The sequence below is a fragment of the Ciona robusta genome, chromosome 1 (genome assembly GCF_009617815.1).
Source record: "Ciona robusta chromosome 1, ASM961781v2".
In the NCBI taxonomy this organism is placed as follows: domain Eukaryota; kingdom Metazoa; phylum Chordata; class Ascidiacea; order Phlebobranchia; family Cionidae; genus Ciona; species Ciona robusta.
The window spans coordinates 8864993-8886979 of record NC_143235.1 but is presented as its reverse complement, the minus strand read 5'-3'; the positions used below and the strand labels follow the sequence as shown (position 1 = coordinate 8886979).

General features: G+C 35.7%; 2 protein-coding genes across 3 annotated transcripts; both read right to left on the bottom strand.

The window, feature by feature from the left end:
• Nucleotides 1-1240: 1240 nt before the first annotated feature.
• On the bottom strand, nucleotides 1241-5576 carry LOC149742784 (uncharacterized). 2 transcript variants are annotated; one of them, XM_089893692.1, is made up of 6 exons: nucleotides 4993-5576; nucleotides 4349-4454; nucleotides 4009-4118; nucleotides 3669-3766; nucleotides 3406-3507; nucleotides 1241-3158 (listed from the first exon to the last, which is right to left on the bottom strand). In XM_089893692.1, exons 1-6 carry the CDS (start codon nucleotides 5159-5161, stop codon nucleotides 1515-1517), a joined length of 2229 nt encoding a protein of 742 aa, XP_089749818.1. In that variant the 5' UTR covers nucleotides 5162-5576; the 3' UTR covers nucleotides 1241-1514. The 2 variants fall into 2 exon arrangements, with proteins under 2 accessions (XP_089749818.1, XP_089749819.1); XM_089893693.1 differs by having other exon boundaries at nucleotides 4009-4115; nucleotides 4993-5573.
• Nucleotides 5577-6785: 1209 nt separating this feature from the next.
• LOC149742783 (ras GTPase-activating protein 3-like) lies at nucleotides 6786-21984 on the bottom strand. The gene is made up of 22 exons (XM_089893687.1): nucleotides 21719-21984; nucleotides 21123-21288; nucleotides 20847-20958; nucleotides 19903-20020; nucleotides 19046-19138; nucleotides 18203-18288; nucleotides 17309-17462; nucleotides 16806-16906; nucleotides 16399-16497; nucleotides 15887-16046; nucleotides 14451-14605; nucleotides 13661-13910; nucleotides 13263-13386; nucleotides 11913-12019; nucleotides 11377-11538; nucleotides 10915-11003; nucleotides 10186-10378; nucleotides 9765-9925; nucleotides 9387-9434; nucleotides 8841-8941; nucleotides 8198-8456; nucleotides 6786-8138 (listed from the first exon to the last, which is right to left on the bottom strand). Exons 2-22 carry the CDS (start codon nucleotides 21280-21282, stop codon nucleotides 8114-8116), a joined length of 2757 nt encoding a protein of 918 aa, XP_089749813.1. The 5' UTR covers nucleotides 21283-21288; nucleotides 21719-21984; the 3' UTR covers nucleotides 6786-8113.
• Between the last annotated feature and the right edge of the window lie 3 nt (nucleotides 21985-21987).

The window sequence follows — 21987 nt, the reverse complement described above, 5'->3', positions numbered from 1 at the left end:
GTCGAGAGGATGCAGTTTTATAATTCTTTATATGTTCTTTGTTTATTACCCAATGAAACGAGAAAATAGAATGAAAAGTATCCCATCTTTTCCACTCTACTCTATATTGTATTCACGAAACTTAATTGCATTTCAAAAAGCTAAATGATTACATCACCTATTTATTACGTCACTTCTGTGAACTTAGCTTGAACAGTCAATAATCAATACGTAACGTTCCAAAATGTTTCGAGGTTCATATATGGAGCGAAATCAAAGCAACACGAGATGTATCACAGAAGTATAACGTACGGAAACATAATGAAGGATTTGGTATGATTTGGTGGATTCTATGTTGGTGAATAAACCAGCGACTATCAGAAAGTTTCTCTATGTGATTTTTTACAGAGGCAGGAAGCGTGTATGTTGTCGAACTTGCCAGAGTCCTGTCATAATAGACGAAGTGCAATCCGACAGGAAAACGCTGATCGTTAAGCTCTGCTAGTAATCTGTTTATTGCGACTATGGCAGCGTAGGCTTCGGATGAAGGATGTGTAGAAATTCGGCCACTTCCTTTTTCCCACGACCTTTCCCGCTGGTTTCGATTCAGTGCTGCCTGTCAGAAGTGACAACTCTCGCTGACGCCATTGTTTTAGGAGTCTTAATAGGTAGAGGGGTCCTGCCTTGGCCAGACAAACGTTTCCTCTTCGAACGATTTAGCACCCAATCCCACAAGTCAATCAAACGAATTAATACAGCTGTAACGGTTCTTGGAAATATTTATACATCCGTGTAACCCTTGTAATCGTCGCTCGTATGTGCACGTGTTGCAGTTTCATTTTAAAACTTTTGCATAAAGAAAGCTGATCGCCTTTCCGGTGTTCGTTTAAATTCCATTTTCCAACGTATTATAACGGCATGGTCTGGCAGCTGATTCCTTCGCTTTCAACGGCTTTGGACGAAAGAACAATGCTGGATACGGTTAGAGATCATTAATCATTTGATTTACGACGGAACCGTTTTGAAGTATGAGTAATCCGAGACATAAGTGCGACGGTGGCTCAGGGCCGTATTAAGGATCGCTCTTTATAAACGCGGTAGGTTTGGAACGCTGTGTGGCGCCTACTTCGGCAATATTTGGAATTGAAGACTGCGCATACTCGAGAACTTTGTTTTTTACAACTTGAATTTATAACTGTGATTTTTTTTCATCGGAGCAGAATACATAGGTATAGTTTGGCGAACACAAAATAACCGGGAATATGTTACTTCCGCATGTGATTTATTAGAATGTGAATTACTGCAAAATAAAGGCAATGTGATTTACCGCAAAACGTGACTACTTATTGAATGTGATTTACTGCAAATAAAAAAAAACTCATAAAGGCAAGCTTGGCAAAAAGAAATAAAACTTCAGGAACACACACGTTTCAAAACAATTGGATTGTAGCAGCTGAAATAATCAACACAGGGTTTCATAAAAAGAGTAAAACAATAAATTGAACTTTATACGCGATTAAATCCTTCTTCAATTTCTAACCGACCATTGGGGCCGACGAAGAGGGTTGGGTACCAGGGATAAGCTCGCTCACCGACCAAACACCCTGCGCAGTTTCCCTTTTCTGGGCATCCGCACTAGAACCGCTTTCCTCCGAACCGTTAGACGGACAACGAGTTTCGGTTTCAATAACGTGAGACCCGTTATTAGGATACATACGCGGCCAGTTTGCAACGTTGCAGTTCTTGCTGTTTCCATATCCCTGCTGGTGGTGTGGCCACATTTGGCCAGGCATGCCCCGTTCTCGACAATGCATTGCGTTGGAAGTGAACGTCGCTTGTGGTTGGTATTTTTGCATACTGCTGGTAGAATTCCACTGATGCATATGCTGCCAGCGGTCACTGTTCATTTGCCAATTAAAACGCTGTTGTTTTGATAAACTTGTTCCGCAGGCAGCAGTGTCGAAGTCATTCTTTTGCATCTGGTACGGTTTTAAATTGAACGTTGGTGCAAGGGTTCGCAAATTGGGGTTTGTAGGCATATTTACATCAATTGGATGGCTACCTACTTTACTGTCGACGAAACAGTGGCTTGATTGTCGAGGGCAAAAATGAGGACCGGCCTCAGATGTTGTATGAGTATTGAGGGTCATGAAGTTTTTTGCACAGTTCGTTCTAGTTGTTAAATCTACGTTTTCGTGAACATTATTTGGACCAACAGGAGCGACTGAGTTCCTAGATGTTTCCATGAGATTTTTGAAAGGGAAAACAAATCTTCTTATAGGCGGTGGAGAACGAAGGAGAGCGGTGCTGGTGGGTGGGCTCAAATATGGAGAATATCGACCCGAAAGAACATTTGCTTTATACCCAGACGAAATTACCTTTAGGTCGTATGCACCTTTGTAATAGCCAGTCGAGTTTGCGTCATTCGGTAGCTTATTCCGACTGTGCTGTTCACAGTGGGGTGCAGGCGTCACAAGAGATGTAGCAGCACCTTTATCGTTAGCAACGGGTGCAGAAAGTGACTCAACTGTAGCAATAGATAAACCAGTTCCTTCTGCTGAAGGAGGGCTGCTCATTGCAGCAGGAGCTGAATAACCACCGTGTTGGAACCAAGGCGACTGCATGCTTGGAGACATGCTGCTGGCAACATTTGAAAATCGCGCCGTACTCCTATCGATGTGGCTTTGTGAATTGTTGATCACCGGAAAACGACTGGGAAAGGCCTCATTGTGTTCGAAGTCCGTCCTCTCATATTTTGACACGTCCCGCCACGACCCAGTGTAAAATTTAAAACTGTTATCAGGGCAAAGCGGAAGCGTTGGCGGGTGCTCGGCGCTATTCTTTGCAGCAGAGTCAGTCGTACTGGGTAAGGAGTTATGTTTCGCTTGGTTTCGAAGCGAGAGGCAGGAGAGGGATAAGGAAGTGTGACTTGCGCCTTCTTGATTTTGAGATGGCCCACCCTGAGGATATTCCCAGTTCGGCACAACCTGGCTCGACAGGTTGATAGCTGGATTTTTCGCAGCACCCGCTTCGTTTACGATCGAGTTATTATTGTTGTTTGACTGTTCTTGGCGCACGGGTAGAGGCGCGAAACCGGTTTGTTGCAGCCCGACCCTCCAGCTGTTGCTTGCAAGGATACGCTGCTTTTTGGCTCTTGCTCGCCGATTTTGGAACCATATCTGGAGAAAAAAACAAAAATGTTTTACAGATTAATGAAACACAATTTCATCATAAATTTAGAGTGATGGAATTTATGCAAATTTAATAACAGCGCATCATTGCTGCAAACGGTAATATGCACAACTTACAACCACCCTAACTTCACAGTGTATGTAGTTTGTAGCCTATACAATGTTAACAACTCAAATATTATAAAAAAATCAAAATTATACATAAAAACATACATTTTAAGTACACGCATTATACCTTTACTTTCCCTTCAGGTACTCTGATATTTCGAGCAAGCTCTTGGCGGGATTGGGGCGTGGGGTATGCGTTGCGTGTAAACAGTTTTTCCAGCTCTGTTATCTGTGACATAAAATACGTTTTCCTCTTAAAGCATACATAGCTTATCGTGACAAGTCGACAGAGTAAAAGCGTTAAAAAGTCAAGCAATTGCAAGGCAGTAACATCACAGCCTATATGTGTTAAACTACGAAAAGTTTCTCATATTTAAACATACATGCTACCTGGTCAACAGAATACGTCGTTCTTCCTCTGCTTAGATTTCTGCTGCTATTACCATCGCACCGCTGTGGTATATTCGACATTGAATCCTCCCAAGTTTCTGTAAAATGAAAAGTTAAAAATCGAGTGGCTTGCGTTTAAGTGACAGCGCAAAAAGAATCACCTCAATTTAGGACCGCGTAAATTTTAATCGTTTTTTTAAAAACCAAAAATGAATATATTATCACATTGAGTACGCATATAAGAAAAAGCGAGTTGAGTTGCATGGAATATGAGTTATTTGCCATAAAGCCTCATCTTTACTCTTAGCATGTTTACAATGATATACAATATATTTCAAACCTGGGACGAATCCGTGAAAGTGATCATGAGGTGTACGATCCTGAAGAACTATGTTCTGGTTCTGCCTTGAAACCGGTATCCCAAATCCGTTTTGTTGCAACGGAAGTCTGCTTGCATTGAACCAAATATTACATACATATAAATCTATTTCAAAGTGTTTTGTTTTGTTTTATATGGCTGCGGACATGCGGGACACGGCCTAGGCACATGGGATTTAGGTCCGAGGTGGACCATTGCCGTAATAAAGCATTATTATTTCTGCTACTTTTTATATATTTTATTCAATCTATGATTTTTCGTATATACTAGACAGTATATTACTAATATATATGATAGTTACCTATGGTTGGATAGAGTTATGTTTGGTATAGACGGAAAGGTGGTGCAGTATTGCCCTCCGTCGTAACTTCCCAGTTGAATTGAATACGAGTGCTTATTGTAAAGCGCTGTGGAAATTAAACAATGAAATGTCTGGTGTCTACCAAGTTAGCTATCGTCGGCCTAATTGTTTTAAATAGTGTTCTAAAAAAGCGAATGGTTCTATGGTCTTGTTATATAAAGTTTGCCGTTGCCGGAAAGAACAAAATGGCGTGACCGCCAGCTGTGCTGTTACAACGCTGCACTCTTGCACTTAGTCTATTCAACGTTCTCTCTACGTAACTGTGACGTTCAATAAAAGCAATTAAAGCAGCTAAACATATACTAGCGCGCGTCTGGTGGGAAGCCTCTAATTTACTATATGTTTGCAATGTCGCCAAAGATCTATTCTTTTACGCATACAATATACACCTGTTTTACAAAAGCATATACGTATAACTCGCTTATTTTAAAAGGATGACTAGTAACCAATAACAACGTGTAGGCCTACGTAATAAATCAGTAATACTGATACTGCGCAAGATTTTGAGAGGCTGTATACAACACATTCGCCATTAAAACATGTGTATAGATATGATGTTCGCCAAACTAAAACACAAAACTTACCGTCGCGTTCCGAGAATTCGTTTCCCGGTTTAGATTCGATGACTTGCCGCAGATTCGTTGGACTATCTACGATATCAGCAGAGCCATTTACCGGCAGCGGGTCGTTTTCACAAACTTCTGTCGATGTGAGTGGCGCTATGGTCGATATCACTGCCTCGCGGTCGCTCATTATCCAGTTTTTTTGAGTCTTTAATGTAATTTCAGTGCCCGCGAGATTGCTCCTCGCAAGTCCTTCCTGTCTCAACTCAATATCAATGGTTTAGACGCTTCAAGGTAAACCTTTGTAATGGACGCATTGGTTTTTATAACTTCTATTCCAACACCATTCCTTTCGCGTGCGATTTGCTGTTTCTTCGATATTTGGCTCTCTGCAGAAATATATAATCATCAATTTGCAACACTGATACTTTGTAGCTATCAAAACTACACCTGGCGAATACGTACACAACTATACCACTAACGTTCTAATCTAAGCTGCGTGGTCGTTCAACGTTATACAAAATCCCTACAAGCGCCCTCGGAATTTCGTGGCAAAACAGCGTGCAGTGTTGCGATGGAAGCCTCGAAAAAACATCAGACTGGTTCTTTCTGTAGGCAGGCGCGCGCACACACACACGTGCCAAACGCGTCGGCGCCGCGCACAGCCACCAGCAGCGCTGCCCGAGTGTCATGCAACAGTCAACGGGTCAAAGCTAACTCAAAACTCGGTTTATCTCAATAGAGCTTTCCGAGAGTCACACTGCACAGCAATAGTGGTGGTGAACGAGCTTATATCCAACCGCCAACCTATTCCCCCAATTGACTTACAGCGGATACGTTACATGTTTTTCTTAATTCTTTCCCTGAATTTCTCACAATTGCTTTACTCATTTGACGTGAAAAACTATTTATCACTTGCAAGGTGGCAGTTGCAATTCGTGCCCTGGCTATTAATCTACGTCGCGTGTACATGCGTTAAACAGTGCAACTTTTAAATTCCTAATTCTACCGAACATTTATGAGCTATTCGAATGGCTCTTTGATATTGGCGTACAGTGATAGTTGATAGACCACCTGCTACAACACAATAACAACCATCGTCAGGTTAGAAAAAGAATCTCAGTATCTTTTTTTCTCAAATAAAAACCAAATAGGATTTTTTAAGGAATTTAAACTATAAAAGCATATCATCTTTGACTGTATCGTGATTGAGTTATATAGTAGAGTGGTGGAAGATGGGAAACATTTAGTACACAATATTCAAATATACTGATCGCGTTTTAAACAAATAACAACAGTTTATGGAAGTCGTGGAAATACGGTTTTATAAATCTTTGAATGTTTTTTGTTTCCTACCAAATGGAACGAGAAAACGTAATAAAAGTGTCCCATCTTTTCCCACCGTAAGTAAACTTTCTATTAACGCAAAAACTAGAAATGTTAGACTAAAAATTTTCGCAGTCACCGAACATTTGTGACACGGATAATATACACCAAGTTATTTGGTGACCACTTGTATACCCACGGGCCACACCTGCAGTACAGAATTAGCAAATCTGTTACCGCTTTTGGGAACAGAAGCAGATGCCATTCACCTACTACTGTATGCTTAAAAATAATACATTCGCTAACGTAGTAACAGCCAACTACGGTATAATCATTCTTCAGTCATGTAATAAGCACCAAAGAAAAAGGTAAACTATGAGACTTAATGTACATGGACAATATCCATACTGAATAAGCGTATATTGGTACACGCAAATTAATGTGTTGATCATTTAAAATCGGAGTTCGTGATATACAGAACAACCAAATGCCGACATAACTGTATTGGAACAAAGTGGCAAATTACCAGTAACGACCTATATAGGAAAATAGCCCAGAACAGTTTTGCTTAGCAATAAAACACAACAGAAGACATTTCATTTCGAAAATAAAATAACGGTACGAGTGCTGTTTGCTCATTTGGATAAAGTTGAAGTGTTAAAAATACACCAGAGACAAGAGGCGTTGACGCGCCAGGTATAAGTATATAATGCACAAAAACTTGAAGTTGCTTTTTGGGTTCAATTTCAACTTCGAATGGAAGTGCGGTTCAAATGAGCATTTATGATGCGATACTTTTAAAGCAGACCAATTTTCCATAGCTGTACAGTATCAGCTAATTAAACGACGTTTACGGAGAAAGAGGGCGAGTAAAACGCGGAAAGGAATAAACGATTAATTCTGACGCTACTAAGGGAAGGGAATTCGGGAAAAAAGGGTAAAAACTGCGTGACGGCGCAAAAAGATTGCGACGCCGGAAGATCGTTGCAGTTTAACAACACGAACGATGGCTGATAGCAACTAAGAAAGGGTGCAAAAACAGTGTAGTGTTATCGTAGTAGAGGCAAAGAAGTAACTATGGTGATGAAAACATAAAAAAAATCGGGGTATGTTTTAAAAGTTCAAAGGTAGCAGTCAGTAAACATGGTGTGGGATAAAAACGCGAATGATTTCGAATGAAAGTATGTTTGGCTCTGCACATATGGTTCAAGTTAAAAACGATGCACGCTGTGTCCCGAACACGGTCGCTCAGTTCAGTGTCTTTAAGTTGAAGTCACCTGGTCAATACGGGGAGTAAAAAGTTAAAAATAAAACAATGTGTATACGGCGCGATTCAATACGAGATATTAAGTCCGTCTCGTCAACCACATGGGTAAATGCGTCGGTAAAATAAGTCAAATTATTGATGCTGCTTAGTGACCAGCAGTCCACAGCAGATTAACACTTTCGTGGAAGAAACGCGAGGCACGATGGGCAGGTTGGCAAAGGAGAACATCCTGCATGGACGATAATCAAATATCACATATTGTACTGGAACTTGGAACAAAAGGCTGCCATCGTTTCTCGGGTTGAGTAATTGGTATGATTATCGTAAAAGGTTGCACTCGCGCGCCGTTAAGCGGGACGACGGAACTTGAATGTACGGTCGCTAACGGCGCCGGATAGCCATATTGCAGTTGTGGTCAGCAGATGCGTCACAGCACGGGCGTGAAGCACATTACACCTTATCAGTAAACTTGACCGACTGCAGTGTCATTGGTAATCTCATACGGCAACTTCGTACGTATCTTGTCCTTCGGAAGGGTCACGGGTTAGGTCACGAATCGCCGTAAGGTCGTTCCCTGTAATATCCACATGAACAAATCACAATGGCTGGTAATTTTATAGCAAATGTACTTACTGCGTCCCGATTTTAAACTCAGATTCACTCTGCGCATACTGCTCGTGCACATGATCAAGTTTTTGCACACAGTCTAATATTGCGCAGAGAGCGCGAAACATGTACTGGGGATCGCGAACGTCAAACGAAGCTCTGCGTCGATGCGTCACTGTCACGGCGGTTGCGTCATCTGCGTCATCCGCGCTCTCAATGTCGGAATCAAACTTGGTCGCACGAGCAAGTTGTGGACCCATGTACACTGTCCTTGCCCCGCATTCCTCTGTTGTGGAGAAAACGTACATGGTTAAGTTGGTTGTGCATCCTGAGTTAGCAGGTTAAATACGGTCGTCCATCGTATAATGCGTGGTACGCGGAGGTGTGTGGGTTAATGTTAGAGATAACTTGTGTTAAATAAATAGCGTTAAGTTGTTTAACATGCATTAATGTATTTGGTAAGCTATAAAAGTTAAGACCACCATGTACCCAGAGTTTTATTTGAAACATTACATTTTTACTTGAAACTGCTAATCAATTTTGTGTCTGTCGTCGAGGGATTACCAAAAGGGAAATTTCAATATTACGACATTAGTTGCCTACGTGTTTAGTGACGTATGTAAAAACTGACGTAATAGACACCAACATCTATTCTGATTACAATACTCACCTTGTAGTTTGTGGATACGTTCAACAGATCCACTGATCAAGCTGTAGATTCTCTCCAAGTCTCGATCTTGGTCGATGTTGAGTCTGATGGACGCTGGGAGACTAAGTGGATAAAACAATGTAAAAAAATCGTATAAACTAATATTGCACTGCGGGGTAAGATGAGACACCTTCAGCACAGAACACCCAAATATTATCTTAGGAGTCGTAAGGTTACGGTTTAACAATTCTTTGAATGTTTTTTGTTTACTGCCAAATTGAAACAGAAAATACAATGAAAAGGAGTCCCATCTTTCTCAGATTACTATACGTTTTGGTGCAGACATTAGTTCAGCAATTTATCGAAACAATGTTAAATATACAAGTTTAAAACGCTACAATATTCTAGTCTTTAAATGTAAAATTTTGTTAAAATTATTTGTTATTTATTAAAATAAAAATACAGATTGAACAGTTGTTTTTGATATACATAATTTTGTTTTTAATGTTATTTTGACAAATATTCTATCTTATATGACTCATAATATGATCCAAATAAAACTCTCACCCAGTTACTTTAGTGCAGCCTGGAGCCTTCATGGTGGTTGAACCGCAACTGTGAATAAAAGTAAATTAGAAATGAATGTTCGGAGCAGGTCCTCGCATGTAGTACACTAGTGTGAAACCTTCCCCAATGAAGAACAATTTATGAAAAATTTTGACATGTTTTGTATAAAACTCTGAAAAGCATTCTAAAAGTTGTTGTGCCCAAAGAATGCGAAAATGCAGTAAATGTTAATAGTTGTTTTTTTTTAAATATAAAACTAGTATTGTATAATTTTAAATGATAATAAGATATAGCAGCAGATCTAAATATTAGACACATATATCGTAGTATTAAAAACAAACAGCTAATTTACATGGTAGGAAAACTCTTTGTGCTTACCATGTGTGTTTGCCTTGAACATAAGCACCAGGGTGGAAATACTGGGCACGGTTCTTGTTACAAGTACATACTTTCATGAGAACATCCATCCAAGCTTTCTGTTCAACTGAGTTACCAGCTTGGCAGTAAAGGACGCGGTTGGGTTGAATGACCTGGAACATCTGGGGAAAATGTGAATTTTAAGAGTACCCGCATTTTTTGGTTAATTTGTATACAGGTCCCACAGGAGGGCATACAAGAGGTCATTAGATATATGTGATAGTTGGTTTAATACCTTAGTAATATTGAATAAAATAGTTTGTTTTTAAAGTACAGGAATGTTTTTTACCAGAAGAGCAAATATACCTATGACATTTTATAGAAGCATAACATTGACACGAAAACTTCATTTAAATTAAATACAATAAAATAAGAATTTTACATAAGCCATCCTGAAAGAATCTTCCTGAAGTTTCTCCACTCCTCTGATGTCCTGGACGGGGATGGTGCAAAGAGGTTTGCTCTTCCTTCTCTTCCCATAGGAAAGCTCATAGTTAGTGAGAGCAAAATAACGAGTCTTGAAATTTTTCCGGCCAAGCAGAAATGTTCGGCCTTGTGCTCGCTTTACCATCATACTGCACATACATCAAATCTTGTGTCAAATCAAAGGTTAAACAAAACATATTGACGATGTCTACGTAACCTGGACCGCACCCTACATTGGGACCATACAACCCCCAGTTTAGCGTTGTTAATATTTTGAGGGGATGCTTCTTTTACAGCACATACACATGACACAAATATCTTAATTCACATACATTTTGGGGTAAAACTTCAAATATATGAAACGGATAGAAATGAAAACATTTGTATTTGTATATATATGGTGTTACGTTTGTATTAAAACTTACATTTAAAAAAAATATGTTTTAGTGCACGCTAATAAAATACATGTACACGGTCCTTGCCCGCATGACAGTTTTACATAAACCAGGCAAAAACACGGCTGGTACAGAAAAATAAAATTGCAGATAAAGTAAAATCATGTTAAACTATGACGACTTAACATTGACGAGGCACCCATATGTTGGTAATCTAACTTTAATGAAAATGTTATAGATTTATAGATAATTTAAAAGTTGGGTAAACAATCAGAAAATGAGTTTCTTACCCTTCCTTTAAAACTACTTTGTCCAATATTGAGCTGGATCTGCATTTCGATTCAATGCCTTTGTATGGTGAAGAAATGATATCGACAAACTGTTCAAATATGAAAGAATAATCCATATCTTAATATAGATTATACAGTGTAAAGAGTGAATATGCAATATAGGTTCAGATATCTGTTTTTGAATATATTTTACTATCACAGTAATTGTACCAGATAGGTTTAGTGTTGCTTTAAAATACAAATCAATTTTAAAGAACTCATCGTCTGGCATAAAATATAACATGGACTTATTAAAACTAACAATTTGTCTACTATGTAGTGAGCTTTCCCCAGGAATAAGAAATTAATTAAATTTGTTTTATAATTTGGTCTTATTAATTACTTAATAACTTAAATTACTGACTAATTAACATTTAACTAATCATATTAAGTTATAAAATAACTTGTATTAAAAACACTTACATTTTTGATACTGTCAACGTGCTCCTGATTGACAAACTTATTTACAAAACCTTGAACAACAGATGCTGATTTTACAGTGTTGCCAGGTTTCGGCATTGACATGTTGCACAAGTGTTGCACAACTTTTGAAACAAGCGTAAATGTCCGAGCAGTGGTTGGATCCTTAAAAAAAATACTCATGAACAGTTAACACTTTCGGCACTAAATCAGCGAATATTTCACTTGGTTTATTTGAAATCTCAGAAAACTAAACATGTATTTTATCATTGCTGTTTTGTTTGGATGCTGATTTTTCACCATACCTGTAAAGTACTGCTTAAATTTAACTTTTTCAAACATTAAAAAAATCAAATAATTGCAAAATGGCATGGTCAGTATATTTTGTATCCAAACCAAAAGTGTTGGAGGAACAAAAGATATTTTTATTACAGAAGTTCGCAATAATCCATATATTGAATTGTTAAATGGTGTTTGATAAAACTCTTATTTTTAAACAACTGCAAAAATAATTAAACTTAATATCATACTTCACTCACCAACTGTTCATTTACAAGTTTATATTTCCTCGGGCATAACAATGCTGCTGCAAAAAATCGAAGAAATATAAAGTTGGTGACACCGCTGTAAGGAGCATTGGGGTTGTCTGTGTGAAGATAAACAGCATAATATTAAAATATTGGTATTTTAACCTGATGTACTAAGTCAGGAGTGCCCAATCTATTGACCGCGGACTATCGGGAGACCTCGGACTCATCTTAGGTCGACTGCAAGAGATGTAAGAAAAAAATCTGCTGTGGCCTTCAATGTCACCTAATTGCCAGATCAATAATTTTACCAACACTTTGTATAAAAAAATACACTGTAATTCACCATGTTAAGAGGTTGTTACAGACCTGTACGGTAGCAGGCAGAAAAATATGCAAGACAACGGCTGCTATGTTGTAAGAATCGAGAAACAATAGCGATTATTTTAAAATAATTTGTCTAACTTGGTCTGTATGATTTGTAAACTTTGCGCGGAACTAAGTATTTTTAATTAAATTCTTCAAAATTTTTACCCTTCCTAATTTTTTTAATACTTTGTAGTTAGCGATCGCAACAAACCTTAGATGCTATCATTTTAATTTAACGCTGAATTGTTTATTTATATTTAAATCTGTTTGTCTTAATTTGCAATGCAACAGTGACGTTGGCAAAAAAGCAAAGAGCGGCCTTTATAACGGTACACGGGTGCTGTGAGCGGAATTTCCCCACAAAACGCAACTATGCAGCGGTAAAGATGATATGTGATACAACAATTGTATGTGTGATGTTTTCGCTTGTTACATATTAAAAAAATGCCAATTAGTTTTTATAACAAAGTTATTAACGTTTTCGTAATTAAAATACACTTGTTGTTGCTAATAAATAAAAACCATGGGTATAGCTTATATTTTAGTTGCTTAGACATGGAATAAACGCATAGAAGAGTTATTTCGGCTTACGCAAGAGACATGCGTGGCCTGCGATATTGATCTGGCTGGTAAACCGCGTGGGGATGGTTAGTTGAAAAGTACATCTTGGGTCAAAAAAGGTTGGGCACACCTGTGCTAAGTCGTGCCATAATGTAAGTATAGTATTGTATTACATTTTTAGCAGTAATAGGGCAAATCCAGCACAAACTTTAGCAGCCTGACAAATAGCACTATAGATCCTAATCCAGAAGGAATATGTTTTATTATAAAATATTTCAAGCATGTTTATGTTGTAACTTGTAATTATATGTAAAAAAATTTATTAAGAAAATAAACCATTATATAATGCTTTCATGGTGTTAATAGTTACATTATTATAATTTTACAAAATTAAGATAAAAATATAATAAACAACTAAAAGGGAAAATATACCTGGAAAATAATGACTTGCAGAGTTTCGAATTCCACTGAATATTTCACATAGTAGGGATGGACATTGTGGAAGTGAGTTTACTATGGAGCGGATAACTTCATGCACGTATTCCCATAAGTTTACCTGATATATACACAATTTAAAAAAACATTAACAGCAAAATACTACCACAAAGTTTATTTCAAAGTACCAACTGCAGCAATTTCTCAGACAAGATTATAATTTTACTGGACAAAATGTGTAATATTACACTTTTACACAAATACACATAGTGAAACATCTAGTAAAACTAACCACTTTATTTGTTAAATATCACATATTGTACTTAAAAATATAAATCCATACATTGAAAACAAGGTAGCAAAATCAACCACGCGTAAAACTAAAAAACTCCCACCATGTTTGCTCTTGTCTCATCCGAGCGGTTTTCCCCATCGTGAGAACCACTGAGGGAGTTGTTAGATGAATAAGCTGGCATCGGAGGAGCGAGACGAGTCGGATCAATCTCACAAGACTTCCTCTCACTCCGGATCTTCTCCATCGTTGGTGAGAGGACGTTTCTTAAATAGTTGAAACCGACTACGCGCATCGACTCCTCCACCAAACAAGCAGTGAAACTCGAGTTGCGGAAAATCATGTTCGAATCTCTGTGTTATATGGCAGGTTATAACCAACCAGGGGCAAGTGAAAGTGTCATAAAAAATTAATTAATTTGTAATTAAAATACTTAGTTGTAATAAATCAAATTATTAAAATGCAATGAGACTTTAACAAGTTATGGACAATGTTTGATTACAAGAATAAAATTTACATAAGAAAAACTTTTCATGATTTTTCACACAGTTGCAGTTTTTACACTTAGTATGAATTAAAACACCAGTTAAAAACAAACATTATTTCCATTCTAATGTTGGGAAAATTTTAGGAAAAAGTAACAAATTTAAGTTTAACATTTCACACAATATCACAAAACACCAAAAATAGTACAAAATAAATTCATTTTATGTAATGGTATGTGTTAACAATAAAAAGAGCTCACAGTTCAACATAAATGTTCTTTGGTTTACAATGATTCACACATTGGGAACATTTAATTAAAGAATCTATCATATCAACCTCATTCCTAACTTGTTACACTGTAACATAAAACTACAGCACAGCTGGGAGTCAATGGTTGGTAGACATACTTGGTTTGAGCAATTTCATCATCTGCGACTGGTTCAATTAGACTGGTGAGCTCTCCTTGCTGAAGAAATATTCGCACAAGGCAAGCAGCAACTTGGGGTCTTTTTCTTACCCCGCATACAGTGGCTATAAGACTCGGCCAGGTGGCACAAACCGGCTGAAAATAGGCACAGGTGTATGTTTGATTAAATAGCACGGTAAAATATATTATATATACTAAAAAAATTTATAATTTTTAAAATTAGATTGAATCAAATTACGACATAGAAAATCCACTATGAAATAAACACTTTTCGTTTTGCAAATGTCTAAAAAAATCGGTAGTTTGTTACTTACTTATTTTTTAGACCAAATATCAGCTGATTCAGAACATAGTATTTGACTCTCAAAAAAATAAAAAATAAAGCATAAAAGATATTACACCTTTTGTCCTATTATCAATTAAGTTTTAATTTTTTTTTCCTAGAAAACATTGCTATATATAGAATTAAGGTGGTTGGTGATCGCTTTAAAACAGACAGAAAAACGTCAGTACATCAGATTATCAGTAAACAGAGATATTTAGCTGATAAGGAATCAAAGTAATGTCTCACAAAGTGATCAACCTGTCCTGCACCTGTCCCCTCAAGCAACAACTTGCTGAATGCATTTTGAAAGCAGCTACATAGGCTGTTAAGTAAGGACGGCAAGTGTGCTATTAATAATCGCTGTTAAAAGTTTTTTGACAATTTTGCATTTTGGTCAATGCAAATTTAGACTGTTGGGTTAAACATTTGTTGTGGTGCTAATTTAATAAAAACTAATTGCTTCACCATATAATTACAATTTAAATATAACTTTTGTTTTTTTGTTCGTTAATTTTTAGTCAATACTTAATGTAATATAAAATGTATTTAAAACATAAAAATTGTTACAATGCTATCTAATCTATGCAAATTATATTTTCTATGTAGTCATTAAACTAAAAAGTTTCTTTGATATGAGTTATCATTTTAGTAGATAGAAATGTTGAACTGCTATTACATCCTGTCCAGTAACCAGGAAAGTAAAGAATGGGGTATTTTCAATTGAAAATTTGGGAAATAATGAGAAATTAAGCAACTATTAACACATAATACAGTTTTATTGTAATTTAATATATAGGCAACAAATAGCGTTGAAATAGTTTCTTTCAGTTTTGTTCATTGTACATATTTCGAAAAGGCTAAATGAGAAACTCTACTTTCGCAATTATCCGCACTGTGTGGGCACACAATTATTCAGATCCCTAATTTGCCATAATATATTATAAAAGCTAGTTTTGAAAGACAAATTCAAGACATGAGAATATCAAAACAACATATACTTCTGTGTGGGATATTTGAACAACAACACATGTCTGTTTATTCTATTCCTACATCAACAAAAACACCTACATAGCAAACATGGTAATACTAACCAAAGTTTTCATGGAGCTGAGCAGAGAGTTTAACAATTCATCATATGCCTGCGTTGGGAAAACACAGTCTTTGGTGTATGTGATTTTGACCCTCACCGAGCCATAGTCATCTTTAGAACCATTAGCATTGCATTTTCCCATTCTTGGGTTCAGAAGATACCTGGTATTTTATCGAATGAGATATTATGGAAGTATTGATCATTTTTAATCCATTTTTACCCTTTCTGCCATATACATAGAATTTTAAAAGAGGGTCATTTTCCAGATACAGACATCAGTAAGCTAGTGCACAAGTTTGATCTAGTTATTAAAAAACTTATTTTCTTATATCTAATTACGGAAAATGAGTATTGGCCATATTGGGTAACCAGCAATATCATCTATATATAACACTGGACATAACTGGACATATGGCATAATGACCAGAAGCAAACATACATTAGCTATTAACATTATACGATGTTAAAACATGTGTGCGTAATGACTGTATAAATATTCATCACTATTCTTACCATCCAGAATGGGAGGCTTTGTTAATAACAGAGAAAAGAGGGATTCGAACTTCCCCGAGAAATTCATCACCTAGTGTGCCGGAGCTATACACAGATATTCTGTGAAAAACATAAAAAAAATTATAAAAATGTAAACACATTATAGAGAATTACTGTAAACTTGGATTCGAATAATTTTTAGTTTAAAATTAAAAATTTGAAAACCTGATGTAAGGTTTGGTAATGGATTTTCAACAAAAGCAGTATCTGTGACTAAACATAACTCAAATTAAACCAAGAAACAAACTTTCACACAAAGTGCAAACCAACTTTTAAACAAGAAAACCAATTTGTTTCTATGCTACAGATAAATAATTTAATTTCAAGTGCCCTTGCTGTCCGTCATAAAACAATAAATAAGAACTTACTTAAGAACCTGTGTAGACCAATGCTCAGGGTCAGCTAGTTTGACCTCATTTCCACTCGTTAAATCAAACCATGATCTTCTTAGATTGTTATTCTTATTCAGCTATGGTTTGAAAGCTTATTAGAAGCAATTAAGTAAAGAAATTAAAGTAAGGCTAAATTTGCAGCCAATAACCTGCTGTTTATACTTAATTACAACGGAAAACGTCTAATAAAAGTAATAAACTTCAATAAACAACATAATTTCATGTTAGGATTTTGAATTCTGCAGAATTTAATTCGGATTTCAATCTTAAAAATGCTGTCTATTCTATATCATTAGGCTCAGTGAGGCGTGTTAGGTGACCTGGGATTTATGCCCGAGTTGGCTCATAACCGCAAAAAACTTCCCTATATTTTGAATTAAACACAGTGTCAGTTACATGGTTATAGTGTCTATGCAGGTAAAGTCATAACCCAATCTGTATGGTTTATTTTATGAAATTAAGAAAATAAGTAGTTTTACCTCAAAAACAAATTCCTCATCAAAGTGAGGATTGGCGTTAGCTTTGCGGACTTTGGTTTTCTTTGTTTCATTGCGATGAGTCCCTTGTAATGAAACAGCTACGTATGGATCACAGTTTCCACCACTGATCAACAGACCAGTACATTCAGGCACCCTGAGCAACATTGATTTGCTTTAAAAACACACAAATTTATTTTAGTAAAATGTAGGTCAATGTGCTGTACTAGTTACTCGCTTGATATGTCTTGTGAGGTCTCTTTTTTGTCAGACTCATTTAAGTGTAACGACCTTAATTTAAAAACTTTTTGGAGACCAGCTTTTGTACATTTACGCAATCAATATTTCTCTAATGAACATAAAGTTATGAAAAAAATGATTAATAACTTTTTTATGGTAAACTGTCAGTTGACAGTAATATTTTTTCATGTACGCATGGAGATTCAAATTAATATCACATTTTTACAACGGAAAAAAATACTGCCAATTCTTTCGTAGCAGTAATGAACATGGCTATGGATTTTGTAAATGCCACCAGTGGTGCCGGTAACACCTCTATCTACCACAATTCGATAACCAGCAATTTGTACAACACATCAGCAATTACAATCAATACCATTTAAAAAAATCAATATTTTTCACCCGATAGGGGCACTCAGGCTTAGGAGAAGTGGAAACTGGCAAATTAAAGACAACAATTTAAAGTAAGTGGAAACTGCACGGATTAAAGGCAGGAATTCAAAGGTTTATTTTTTTGTAAAACAACTAAAAAAAGATTGTCTGTTAGACTTTAATTATACCATTTTTTTATTTAACATGAAGAAGTAAGTTTACAAATGTTAATTTTGTTCAATAATTTTTTTTTAAATAAAAACAACTTGCCAACTAAGAACTAACCTCACGTTAAGCCTGTGAATATCTGAGCCTTCTGAACCAAGTAATTGTTGAAGTTGTTGGAACTTTAGTTCAACATGAACCTGACCCTGATTGTATTGATGTAAAGTTAGGGTTAGGGTTGGGGTATCATGCTATCCCAACTTTTAAAACAGTTTTGAACTAAAATATCTTTTAGTGTGCTGTTAGGTATCTGCACAAATGGGCAAAGCCAGAGACTCAAAGTCGTTCTAATTGGCATATAATTTAATAGATTTTCTTCTAAACTTTAGAGTACTACGAGTATACCAACATTTTAGCATCGCCACCCCAGATTTTAGTTAAAAATAGAAAATACACAGTGTCTGATTGATATAGATTTTTTGGCAATATTTGTAACACTTTACAAAGCTGCTATTAATACTTCAGTCTACACATCTAATAAAGTTTACAATAGGAAATATAAATTTTATGATGTTTTTACAGCCTATGAATAAAATAACACAATGAGCCTAAATTTAACTATATAAAAGTGTATCAGTGTATGAATTATAGCACTGGTGTCGGTTACATTATAACACAGAACAACAAATTATGAATATGTTACAATTTTCTGTCAAAACTTAAAAAACTCGTTCCCCTACGGCCCTACAATACTCAATACTTTAGTATGTATAAGTGAACATCACAAAGTTTGCAAAGTAGAATTAGAATTACAGAATCTTTTTTTTTTCCTAAATTAAACCCTGTTAATAACAACATTTTAAATTGGTAACAGGTCAAAAAACATACTGCCAAAAACAAAATGAATACTTATATATATATATATTATTTATGAATGACATTAATGGTTGTGTATAATATTACCTGAACATCTCCACCTCTTCCTTCTACAGGAGTAAGAGGAAACCAATGCTCCTTCCCATTGTACTTAGATATGTCCGTCTTTTTCACAGCAACCTTAAGCAAAACCATATCAATTGGGATAATAGACGGAAACTGAGGGTAGAGGTTCAAGGAATAAAGGCTTAACAGGGATGTATATGGGCAAATATTCCATTCATACCGAAAATTGTGGCCATTGATCGTGGTATGTAATGTTTTACAGATGGGAAATGGTTTTTTCAATTAATGGGGCCTTTTAACAAAAAATAAAATTTGTGTGTTTATAGAAATGTATTAATGTGATCAAAAGGTACCACCAAAGTTTACAAAAACAAAAATTTTTTAAAAACTGTGCGTCAAAACCGTAAATTCAACTGCTGAGTAAAAAAATAAATAGCCATGCGACAATGCACAGGATTTCTCATAAGAAAAGTGTCACACAAATTTGACTGTTTTTAGTTTCCAAACTAATGAAGAAAAATCTTTTTTTTTTCAGATTCGGCACAATGAAAGTTATTCAATAGACTTTTTAGGATTTTTCTATTTAACATGGCTACAAAGTACAAACTCTGCTAAACCAGCACTTTTTTGAAAACGGTCAAAATTGACTGACAGTATTTCTTATGGAAAACCAAGGCATTGTCATTTTTTACTCGTTTTTATGCAAATCTTTTTTAAAGCTGTAACTTTAGATCACTTTGAGCATCTTTATCCATACAAAATTTTATTTTTCTTTGGTATTCCCCTTTGGCCTTTGGGTATAACTATAATAGGTATGTTATATATATTTGGCATAACTACATAAGCATTGCATACAATGGTAAACATGAAATACTTACTTTAGCAAAGACGTGGTCCTTTTTGGTTAAAACATCACCTTGTACATCGTGAAAATGAAAACACAAGAAACGAAAATGGTGAGGAATATCAAAATCAAACTCCTCCTGGAAGAAGGGACTGCATATGGACAATGTATTAGTATCTAAATACATATCATATCTAAGCAAAGGTGTTTCCTCTGAAAAAGGTATGGAATGAGACACAACTGACATTTGTAATAAAGAGAAATAACGAAATTTGTCAAAAAAGGGGGATTACATAAGCGATAGGCCTAAACAATTAAGCATAAATTCATCTTCTTAAGTGCAGTCATTGCACCATTGTATTTTAGAATGGTATATATATATATATATATATATGTAATACCAATATAATGGCATGTACAAATGGACTCCGTACTGCTTTGATGACACATTGCTGTAGAAAAAATGCAATGTTTGTTGTATGGAAAGAATGCTGATTCAGTTTTATTGCAAAAAAAACTAAATAATATTGATTGATTATGGCAAATACCAACAACAAAAACTATTTCCAATATTAAACTGAGATAAAGTAAAAAGTCAAGTATTGAAAATACAGTGCATGACTGCACTGGTAATACTGGTATTAGGGATGATCCTAAGCCTCCTTACCCCTCACACATCTAAAGGAGCAGCACTTTAATATGTGGTATTAAACTTTGTCGGTAAACCACCACTTATTAGCCTTGGTTAAGAAGGAACACCTTTGCCACCATAACCACTGCTGGCATACTTTCAAGGATGGGTGCTTTTGCTTTTAAAACAACATGCACTATAGCTAATTTTATCGCCATACATGTAAAACACATGCAGAAAGTTTACTTTCAATAAAAGCAGTTTGTTACATCACAATTTAGTATATTTTAATGTCAACAAGAGTATTTATTATTGCACAGCCCTTGAGCAATGTACAAACTACAAACCTTAATGACTTTTCAACAATGTGAGTTTTGCTGACCACTTCTTGGTCCAGTAGAACACCACAGTATGTGTTTCTTGTTTCTTTACTTCCAGGCACCAAATGCTTAGCTTCACCTAAAGGCGCACAATAAGATTTATTGATAAACTGTATGCATATGGGTTATAACAACAGAAGTTCTTTTTAAATGCATATTAATTGTATAAAGAGGCAAAACAATGTCAACTGTTATAAAATTATATAACTTGTTAATATTGGTATTTTAATCGCTTAGGCCTACCTATTTTAATGTGGAGATTTTCCATTATTTTAAATGAGCCATAGTCAACATCTTTAGCACACTTATTGCAATGGTTTTGATGAGTAGGAGCACTTCCTTGACTTTCTACATCATCTGCTATTATAGGGGATTCAAGAACCTCTTCTTCCCCAGGATGCATTGTTTACTGTTTGTATGTTTTAAAACAATACAGTTTATTATATGTGTATATATTATTCTCCATTGGTATATATATTATATATATATTATTTCTACCATCAAAAAAATACTTCAAACGATACGAAGTATTAGGAACGATGACAGTACCACAGCATGTTTTTTCATTTTTTAATTGGACTACAATAACAAATATAGATATATATATTATATAATAGTAATTAAAAATAAATGAATGGCAAAATGAAAGTGGTTATAAAACCAAATGAATGTATAGGAAAAAGCAATGATTAAGGGGTATTACTCTGTGTATACTAATACAAATACTTAGCTATAAGCATAGTAATTTGTTTAAGGAGTATATTTGAAATAAAAGTTCGCATATGATTTTTAGCTTTTTCTACTATAATAACATGCAATACATTTTTATGTAAAATCACCTGTTAAGGAAAGCCTTTCTTGATTAAAGTTTAATGAAATATCTTTCTCTTTCGGTATAGTTCGGTTTGTGCTCAGGCCGAAATTCCTTTACAGTTCCAATGTTTACATTGTATAGTCAGGTATAAACATGGCCTCGTCTTTTGTGGCGTACACTAGTTGAACAAAAAAAAAACAATATATCTATGCAAACAAACCTGGTAATACAACCACTTGTTATGTAGGTTTCGTAAAAACACTGTCAACAAATTTCAGTCAAGCAGCAAAGCAA

What these genes read in the sequence shown, in the direction of transcription:
- LOC149742784 (XM_089893692.1), bottom strand. Translation starts at nt 5,161, where the DNA reads ATGAGCGACCGCGAGGCAGTGATATCGACCATAGCGCCACTCACATCG. An exon ending in CTTTCACGGATTCGTCCCAG is followed by an intron (nt 3,767 to 4,008) that starts GTTTGAAATATA and finishes TTCATTTTACAG; the next exon opens with AAACTTGGGAGGATTCAATG. An exon ending in TACCTGAAGGGAAAGTAAAG is followed by an intron (nt 3,159 to 3,405) that starts GTATAATGCGTG and finishes TTTTTTCTCCAG; the next exon opens with ATATGGTTCCAAAATCGGCG.
- LOC149742783 (XM_089893687.1), bottom strand. Translation starts at nt 21,282, where the DNA reads ATGCATCCTGGGGAAGAAGAGGTTCTTGAATCCCCTATAATAGCAGAT. An exon ending in TCAGCTCCATGAAAACTTTG is followed by an intron (nt 14,606 to 15,886) that starts GTTAGTATTACC and finishes GCCTATTTTCAG; the next exon opens with CCGGTTTGTGCCACCTGGCC. An exon ending in ATGAGACAAGAGCAAACATG is followed by an intron (nt 13,387 to 13,660) that starts GTGGGAGTTTTT and finishes TGTATATATCAG; the next exon opens with GTAAACTTATGGGAATACGT.